This window comes from Haemaphysalis longicornis, unplaced genomic scaffold (assembly GCF_048455015.1).
Source record: "Haemaphysalis longicornis isolate Haplotype H1 unplaced genomic scaffold, Haemaphysalis longicornis Haplotype H1 scaffold_1, whole genome shotgun sequence".
Classification (NCBI taxonomy): Eukaryota; Metazoa; Arthropoda; class Arachnida; order Ixodida; family Ixodidae; genus Haemaphysalis; species Haemaphysalis longicornis.
Genome location: NW_027526203.1, coordinates 319,376,521 through 319,386,244, shown reverse-complemented (window position 1 = coordinate 319,386,244; position 9,724 = coordinate 319,376,521). Strand labels below are relative to the sequence as shown.

The following is a 9,724-nucleotide window of genomic DNA, read 5'->3' as shown; positions in this document are numbered from 1 at the left end:
GGCACCTACCGGTAAAATAGGTACAAGCGACTCCCCGGCCTGGCGCTCGGCCCTTGTGTGGGACTACAACGCTTGGGAAGTTCACCCGGCTTGCACGGGAAATCGCCCCTATGGAATGGGGCGGCTGCAAAATCGCAGGAACTTTTTCTTTTTTTTTGGTGACTCTGCGCTTGATAAATATAAATGTGTCACATAATGCGTATACCGTGTGTGTCATTGAAGCAGCAGTAAGCATGATAATCAAGCTATCCTAGACAACCAGGAAAGCTAAAAATAACCAGCTGAACCTTAGCTCAGGCTACGTATATCCTGGCAGAGCCGAGCTAAGCCACTGCTATTCTTGACTGAAATTTATTGGCCGTTTGGTTCCGCCTCTTTACTCGTTTGTTTTTCCTTTCCTCGATTCTTTTCAAATCCCTTTCCTCGTGGGTGCATAAATAAAGTCGCAATGGCTGGCCACTCCCTCTACTCTGTCTACGGTCAATCCCGCCGAGCGGACAACTTTTGAGAAAGGAGAAGAACGGTTGCTGCTGGGTACAGGTGCCCAGGCTAATGCTACCCGAGCCGCGGCGGCCGGGGCCTGGCATGAGCGCAGCGTAGCCTGGAGTCACGCTGCCATGCCGCCGGGGGGCCTCGGCCTGACGCTATTTATGGCGCAGGCCCCGCCCGCCGGGACAAACGTCACCGAACCAACTTACGACAACGTGACCGCCGCTGCTGGCAATGCTAGCGACGTTAGTGGCGCGAACATCGACACGTATGACGTGAATGGCACAGGATCTTATCCCTTTATGTCCGACGTGGGCATTTATTTTCTCTCCATCATGACGAGCCCCCCCGACGACGCCTCGCTGCTCGAGGAGGCAGTCGTCAATCCCGAGTACAAGGCAGTCAAGGACAACATCTCTTATCACCAGCAAAGCGTGAGCAGCTTTCTCACGTTCCTGTGGGCTGCCCTGGTCTTCTTCTGCCTCATCAGCCTCGCGGCAACGGTGCAGCGCGTCTGCACCATCTGCTCTGGCACTTACAGCCACAAGGTGACGCCCAACTACATGGTCGTTTTCGTGGTCTACATTGTAGTGCTAGGAATTTTTTTCGTGCTCATGGCAGCGCTTGCAGTGCTTCTCGTGGGTGCGCGCGACAGCATGACCGACAGCGTGACAACTGAAATTCCCGCCGTACTGGCGTCCACCTTCCAGGGCCTCCGCGCGTTTGTCAACCTTACTGTCGCCCAAATAGCGCTGAAAAGGAGAACTGCGCGCATGCCGAAAGTGGAGAGCGTGCTGGGGGTCGGTTTCGACAAAGCCTTCAAGGCTTTCGTCGCGAGCAGCACGATCAATGACATGAAAGTTCCCGTTGCGCTGGACTGCTCCGGTGACCCGCGCTTTCTCGGCCGTGCGCTGAACACTCACGGCAACGCCCGACAAGGCCCCGAGTTACAGGCACGGGGAAATCGGTGCGCGCATCTCCTCCTCCAGGATCGGGAGCAGCTTTTCGAAGACGTCTCGCAGGCGGTGGCTGCTGCTTCGCGCAATGACCGTCGAGAGATCTATGAGTTCCTGAGTGACTACGCCTCTATGATGGACGAAAGCGACTGCAATGTGGCCCCTTCGCTCAGTAGCATCAACCAGCTGGAAAACGCTGTGAACGGCTTCGAAGAAAGGAAGGGTGCCTTTGGAGAACTTGCAAGCGACGTCCGATCTGACCTATACTGGCTCAACGCCTGGTACATCTTGTGCTTGTGCCTCCTTGTTGTGGGTTTATTGGTGGGCGTGTACGCACATAACAGGGACGCTGAACCGCACGATAGGAGTGGCTTGTCGCATCTTATAGGCTTTGAGCTCATGTTCACCGGGTATGCATTCACGGTGTTTGTCATCTGGGGAACACTGAAAACAATGTTTCTTACAATCGAAAGCACTTTGGGGCATACTTACTTGTGCGGGCCATACCTTGCCAATAATTATGTCATTTTGGACGATGGGTTCGAAAGGTTGTGGCCAACCAGCAACCGTAGCCACTTGCTTTCCAGAATAACGCCTTCTGAAGTGATGGAAAGTTGCCAAAATGATTCTGCTTCTATTCTTGACCTAGGACCGAAGCCTAGTCACGGAAGGGTCTCCCATCGACATGGCGTGTTTATACCACGGTTGAACTTGCAGAACGTATTACATGAAATGCCATTTCGACCCAGGCATGAGCGGAGTAAGAAGTCCTTCTTAGGTTACGTTGACACATTTGGCAGAGTTGAGCCGTCCTTGCAGGAAGTGGCATCTACGGACGCAAAATATTTAGATGGAAGCAGAGCCGCTGACGTAAATTCGAACACGCGATCCGACTTCTCGCACAGAGGCAGTGTCTCGGGGCTGAATAAGGCCGTCATCGAGGAAGTTTTGCTTCCCATGTTGCCATCATATTACAACCACTTTGTTCGGAACCTCGTCAGCGTTGCAATGCAGCCGCCGACAGGCGGCATTGTCGCAGGGCGTTGCTCTATTCTTCGCGCCCTCCTTGTGTCCTTCATGGACGTCGTCTCTTACACCTACGTCCTCGAACTGCTCGGCTACTGGGCCACACTTTTGGTGGCCATAATTTTGGCCGTTCTGGCCATTCCGTTCTGCTTTATGCTGTCCAAGTACTTTTACCGCACTCGGCGGCCAGTCAGGATACGCCACAAGGCATCGCGCACCCACGTCGGCAAGCATGGCAGCACGTTTGACGTCTCCAGAACGAGCTCTCTGCACGAGGCTCAAGCGAGCAGTTCAATCGAGCAGTTCAAGGGACACCCACTGGCCAAGCTACTGCAAATGTATGCGCGCACCGAGCTGCCTCCCGGCATGACGCGAAGGATTGTCGCCATGTCCGCCAAAGACACGGTGGCACTGCCACCCTTTGGGCCACTCGCTCACCAACATTCGTCCTACTCTGCGATGATGACGCAGCCACCCCAAAGGATCCACGCTGTGTCTTCCTCGACGAGCATAGTAGCCGGCAACGCTCCTATGATGGTGCGTAGCCTTCCGTCGGCCAGTATTGGAGTCGTGGCTCCGCAGGCGATGAGGTCAGCGCTGCTTGCTGTCCCGTTCGGCGCTACGCCAGCAGGCAGTGTCGGATCTAGTGTGCACCGAGCAGACTCGTTCAGCGCGCTCCACCCCCACTGCCACACTCAAGTCTGTACGAACATGACGTCGTCCTCCGTGCTGTCACTACCGTCACCAGCTCACGGGCCGCTGATGCACGCACCTGCAAGTGCTGTCGTTTTGACGCCGCCGCCGCCTCCGCTGCCGCTGCCGCTGCCGCCGCCGTTACCAACTACAAGTGCTGTCGTTTTGACTCCGCCGCCGCAGCCGGTCGTTTTGATGCGACCAATGCCTGTGAGTGGTTCCACTCTGCCGTTACGCCACAAGCGATCGTTACCAGTGAGGGACTGAAAGCTTTGGAATAGTCAGACAGATAAGCAGGAATTCCAGCGCTCAGAACAGACTTTAAGGAGTACTGACACCAAAATTTGGTTTCTTTTGAGTTGATTTTATTGATGCTTAATGGCCCGGCCGACCCAAAACAGCACTATAAGTACCTGGGCGCGTGATAATCGCCTAAAAATCGTCCGTTTTGGATTGGTTTTCCGCGCTTCCATGACATAACCACGGTATGACTCCATCGTATTGTGCTGATTTCAAAACACTGCGGAGGCCGGTGGAGGCGTTGTTTCGACCGCCCCGCCACCGAGGCTGAGCTGCCTGAAGGCGTTTAGGTCTACCTAGAGCCACTAGATGAAGTTTCCGCGTAGCTTATTTAGTGGCTCTAGGTCTACCATTGCACAGGAAATTTGAGTAGCGCTTTAAAAAAAGTCCTGATGTCGACTTCGATTGCCATTCTGGGCTATATTATCGGCTCTTTTCCCGTGTGTGGAACTTTATTTTTGGCTAGAGTGCCTTTCTGGGCAGCTGCTATGCCTGTGACTCTGGCCAGGATCATCAGTTCGTGAACGCGCCAGCGCCCAGTCGCCGCTCGCCGGGTCGCGCGTGTGAAGTGACGTCACGAGTTTCTGAAACGGTGGAGGCAGATGGCTACGTCACTTTTTCTTACCACTGAGTAATGGGACGCGATGTCCATTTGCTGCGCAGCTCCACGTGCGGTTCAGTAGGCACGATAAATGAGATTAAATTGAAGTATGTTCCACGCGTCGCACGCCGCTCATATTTCAGCCAGGATATTCTGTTGAGTAAAGAAAGCGAACTGTGTAGCAATGATAAACCGAAAATTGGTGTCAGTACCCCTTTAATAAGCATCTAGCTGTGTAAATATTTGAACTGCATAGTACGACATAGGTGACTTATCTATACCGGGGCAGCCATCGCTGATATCAGAGATTTGTCCTCATACAGAGAAGCTAACACGAAAGAACATATATATCAGCTTCTTAGCGTTATTGCTCACAGGATTTTAAAACAACTCGTACGGACACCAGGTCACGAGTCCCTCCCGGGGATTTAACGCCGCCGTCCGCGCCTCACCCGCCGGGCCTACCTAGCGGACACTGACCCACCTCCAGACGACAGCTCTCCGGCCGCTACCCAAACGCTACGCATACTGCTACACTACCGCCTAGAACGCCGCGTCTCGGCACATCCCCCCCCCCCCCAATCCTGAACTCAGCAAGGAAGAAGTAAAATTGTGTCGCCTGCAAACTAATACGTTCCCCCATGGTACGCTACTTCATAAACTATCTCGCCCAATACCCCCAGAATGCCGTTTCTGCCCTACCCCTTGCACCTTATACCATGTGGTCTGGGAATGCAGCAGCACGCCAGCCATCCCGCCCTCCTCACTCCCTACCCCAGAGCTTTGGCAAAGCCCGCTGACCAGCCCGAGCCTTGAGGACCAGAAGAGCCTGGTCTCCAGGGCGCATCTGGCAGCTAGAGCGCAAGGATTGCTAGACTAAGGAGTCATCCAACTGTCGAGCGGCCGCAACACCATCCGCTCTGCACAATAGGAGTTTTCAAACATCATCTCGGTCCCTATCCAACGTCACGTCGAAGAGCAAGCACGTTTGTTAGCACCTGGAGGACTGCTCCACAATTATTAGAGGAACACCGCGGTAATTAGTTCATTGATCGCAGTGCTCCTGGCGTGCGCGTTGACGTGCGCGTGCGCCAGGCCCATGCGTGCTGTGCGTGCGCATGAGCCCGGCTACTTCGTAGCTGCGCAACGTTGCCGTTCTTTCGGATTAATAAGAGTTCTAGCGAGCGAGGAACTGGTCTCGGTGCGGCTATTATACTCGGTTACAACTCAAGAACGGCACCACCTCATGTAGTGTATCACTCCGCCAAAGCGCCGGACCCGTGACGTCAGAGCACGCGCGTTTTTAAAGGTGTTTGCTATGAATGCGTGATATCGTCTGCCTTGTCTCACGCAGTTTGTTTGTCGTCACTGGAGTCGTTTGTAAGCATATAAAGTCGAAAAAATCACGGGAACGGCTCACGCAATGTTCAAAATATTCCAAGTAACGCCCTACTTGCGCCGCGCGGAGAAACATCCGGCTGCGGTGATAAGGCACAGCGGCAACTTCCGGTGCCGTTCTTAAGTTGTCACCGAGTATAGTCGGCCACTTTTGCTACGCGTGCGCAACAGGCCCAAAAGCGGTTGTTCGTATGCGCAGGCACGTTGACCATGTAACAGGCGCGCAACATACCGCTGTTGAGATGAGAACGTATACAGTATTTGTCAACATTTGCTAGGCCACGGCTCCCGTGGCCGGAGCAGGCGCGCGGTCGAACAGGGGCGCTGCGGTCGCCGCTGTCGGCTGGTTGCGCTGCAGCTAAAGAGAGTGAGAAGGACGTTCGCTCTTGCCATGGAGCTTTCTTTCCTCCATGGCTCTTGCTTTCTGAGGAACTGGCCGCGGCCAGTTCCTCAGCGCAGGCACTTCGCACCGGGTGGCGTGCTGGAGGATTCAGGATGACTTTGGAACCACACTGTTTCGTGCACAGCCGCGCACCGTCCAAGCTTTTTTCTTTTTGTTTTAGACAGCGCGAACGATGTGCAGTCGGTTCTTGAAGTTGTTCCTGCAAGATACAAAATCTCTTTTCGGTGCGTGCACATTCGAGGACACGCGATGAAACAAGTAAACTAGAGAGCGGCGAGTCGTGTTATGGAGGCGCTTATGTAATAGGTTAAAGAAATTGACCAAACTACTTAGCTTTCAAATAGGTCACCTGTGCATAAATTGCAGAACGAAATTCTACCGGAAACTTCAGTTTTATAATACAATAAAACAACATTTCAGTGGCAGAAAATATGCAGGTGATAATATAAAGGCTCGGTATAATAAAAAATCACTATACTATCTTTTTTCCTGTGCTGTGGCATCCATTACAATTCTTGGCAGATAACTAATGGATCTTTTTCTGTGGTATAACAAATCACTTTAACCATTACCAAAACTTTGTGCAATGGTCGACTCACCTAGAAGGTAACCAGTTTAAATTTCAGTTGCAGCATCTTCTGACAGTACAGGGTTCGACAGTATGTCGGGTGTAACAATTAAAAAAGAAGTGGCGTGTGAAAATAGTTTCTTCATTTACAGTTGTAGCGATTGAGCCAGAACGCATTAGCCACGTTTAATTTCATTCTTAGAAAACCTGCGAGAGATGTGTGGTTACAGGAGCAATTCGACCCCTCAAATCAGCTTCAACCAGTCGGCACCGAATGGCGCAAAGAGACGCTTTCAAGGATAGGTGCACCCGTATCTCGGTCAGATAAAGTGACTGCACTGCTCCAGGTTCACCGCGGCTATAATGGCCAGGTCCTCATACGTGGAAGTTGACGATGGGCTGCCGGGCCTCGCTGCATTCGCGATTCTCTTTTCATCTTTGTACGCCCGTACGATTCGGTCTACGGACGTCCTGGCACAACCGATTTCGCCAGCAATTTGCCCACGCCGCTTCCCATGGCTAAGCCTTTTATTCGTAGCTTGCCCTCTTTGCTTATCATGCGCACAGTTCTTCCACGTATACTATAGAAAATGAAACCCACCCACCTGTTTATTGCGTATATATGGCCCAATGCCCATCATACTACATGGCCGAAAGCGCAGGCGATCACGCGTCACGCAGGGATGCCAGGTTGGGCTATTGAATATCCATATGGGGCTATACCTGTTCTTGGGGTTGGCGGGAATTTTTATTTGTCTATTCGGCTATTTTCGGGCTATTGGGAGAGCCTATTTGGAAAGTTATTTTCACACAAAGGTGTTTTATGCCGGTGTGCACAAACCTCACCGACGTCATATCCGTCACGGAAATGACAGCACCAGAAAATTCTCAATTGACGCCGCGGCGCTAGGATTCGACCCCACGATCACTATGGCCGCAATGTGAGGTGTGAAACGCTAAGCCCACTGGGCCATGAAGTCAAGCCCGCACGGTTGTACGAACGCGCCTCATGTCCTTCCCTCTAACTGTTCCATTCAGATGGTGCTGCTGTCTAGGAAAGGTGACGCGAAGTAGTGCGTCATGACGCTAATGAGCGCCAATAGTAAGGCGCCTCGGTGTGTGTATCCGTCCGCCGAACTCAGCGAACCGAGCTACGAACTCTGCCGCTCGCGTTCCGCAAGCTGACTTCGTCGCAACGCAAGCGTCTGGCGTACACGCCCCGGAGCGGGACCAATGTGGTCGCACCTTTGGCTAAGCGACCTGCCAGCAGGACGTCGCTCGCCAATTGCACACCGACAAGACGGCTGCCGACCCGCAAATTATGCTCATTTCGCTGTAGCGGACTGTAACTTAAACGATTCGCTGACAACCCATTCGGTTTCGTTCGCACGATTTGCGAGCGCCTGGGGTTTCAATCGGATTTACGCAATGCTCCGGCGCGTGTAATCCAGTATCAAATGTTGATGCGTCTAACGGTGCCATACCGACGAAATATAAATAGCGATGTTCAAGTTCATATCCATGCACAATAAACATGCAACTGCTTCTGTGAAAGCACATTTCACTTTCGTGTTTTACCGATTCCGATGAAAGAAGGATCAACCATATTTTTTTTAGTGCTAGTCTCTATTGTGCAGGCTGCTGCCCGTATTGCGTCGCTGTAGCACGAAATTTGAAAGTTTTTCAATATTTCTTGCGTTTTTCCTGTTAAAGAAAACGTCTTTTGTGGCTGGAATAGAGCTTCGTGAGTTAACCAAGCGCTAGTTCTTTCCATTGACCAAGGTTGCGTTTTGTTTTCATGCGACAAATATCGTCCCTCGGGAGTGACGTCCTACGAAGAATGGATCGGCCCGGTACCTGCAGCCAGGGGCAATATGGAGCTTCGCGTGTGAGGCTTAAATAGAGATAGAATTTTCTCACCCTCGTTTGCCCAACTATACTTCCGAGCCACTCTGTTCACAAATCATTTTCCTTCTCCTCCCACGCCGGAAGATGGATCATGGCGCTGTGGTACACATGTGAGCAGGGTCGGAATCGCGGCGTGATTTTGTTTATATAGCATGGCTTGCTAATGCTCCTTTCCCTCTGGCAGCCCGTCCACGTTCCTGCCCGATCTCGGTCCTCAAGGATGAAGCACACTTCAGTTTCGAGCACCACGAGCCACACGTTCCCGACAGTTGTCCACGGCTCGTACGCGGTGCCCTCGTACGCTGTGCCCTCCATGGCCTCGGTTGCCCCCGCCTGGACTATTGTGTCCGAATGCAGCACAAGCTCCTCCACCAGCAGCTCCGACGCGCCTCAAATATCGACACACTCCCTGGTGACCGCGGCGCGCTTGCACCCGTGACACCAACATGTAGCGCGGCTGCCATTTCCCCGCAGCGCTGACTGACTGGATCTCAGTGCCCCCACTCCCAGCAGGGTGGTGTGCGGCGAAGCCGTGGAGGAGGCACGGCCACTTACCAGAGAAGACGTGGGGCTTCTCTGGCTGGCTCCCCTCTCATCGTTGGCATCACCGCCACCGGCGATCTGCGTTTAGTGCGGAATCACCGGCTGACAACGCCGACTACGTGGGTAGACGGTCACTTATTGCCGTCTCTTTTCCCAAAAGCCTGAAGTTAGGTTCCTCGGTCGTTTTACGGTAATAAAGTCGCGCCGCTATCGACGTTTGCGCGGCCATCCACGAGGACAAGGTTATGAACGAAATGTTAGGCTTTCTGAGGCTTGGTGCTCTGCCGCCGTTGTTTGTAACGTAGCAATTGCTTCATTTTGCTTCCTCATTAACAACAGAGCTATTTAAGCTTGAGCTTGGTCCGGTGGCATCAGCAAAAAAAAAAGTACCAAGAAAAAAGGACGACCACAGCGCCTCCTGGCAAGGAGATATGAGCGCGAAAGCAGCGCGCGTCAGCAAAGTGAGGAGGGCACGCGCTAGCCTCCCGGCCTAGCCTCCCAACAGGGCTCAACTCCAGTCGGGCCCAGCTCCCAGAAATGGGGAGAGCTAGTCTTGCAGCCGGGCTCAACTCTACTAGAGGGACGCGTGGCATAAAAGGCCGTCTGGCGCAAAAAGACAGGCAGCCTCTCTTAGTGTAGGCCGGCACTCTGGCTACTGCTGCTGCTGCTGCTGCTGCTGCTGCTGCTGCTGCTGCTGCTGCCGTGCCTGCCGGGTGTAAGGACAAATGGTCCCGGAACAAATGGTCCCGGTACAAATGGCCCCGGAACTTATGGTTCCGGAACCTATGGTTCCGGAACAAATGGTCCCAACTCGAAAGTAGGAACAAATGGTCCCGGAA

At 53.0% G+C, this 9,724-nt stretch overlaps 1 protein-coding gene across 1 annotated transcript; it reads left to right on the top strand.

The window, feature by feature from the left end:
- The first annotated feature begins 617 nt into the window (after positions 1-617).
- LOC144159522 (uncharacterized) lies at positions 618-8,781 on the top strand. The gene is made up of 2 exons (XM_077691075.1): positions 618-3,061; positions 8,562-8,781. Exons 1-2 carry the CDS (start codon positions 618-620, stop codon positions 8,779-8,781), a joined length of 2,664 nt encoding a protein of 887 aa, XP_077547201.1.
- Positions 8,782-9,724: the final 943 nt, after the last annotated feature.

Coding starts and splice junctions, on each gene's coding strand:
- LOC144159522 (XM_077691075.1), top strand. CDS start 618: ATGCCGCCGGGGGGCCTCGGCCTGACGCTATTTATGGCGCAGGCCCCG. Junction 3,062..8,561: donor GTGGCTCCGCAGGCGATGAG/GTCAGCGCTGCT, acceptor TCGGTCCTCAAG/GATGAAGCACACTTCAGTTT.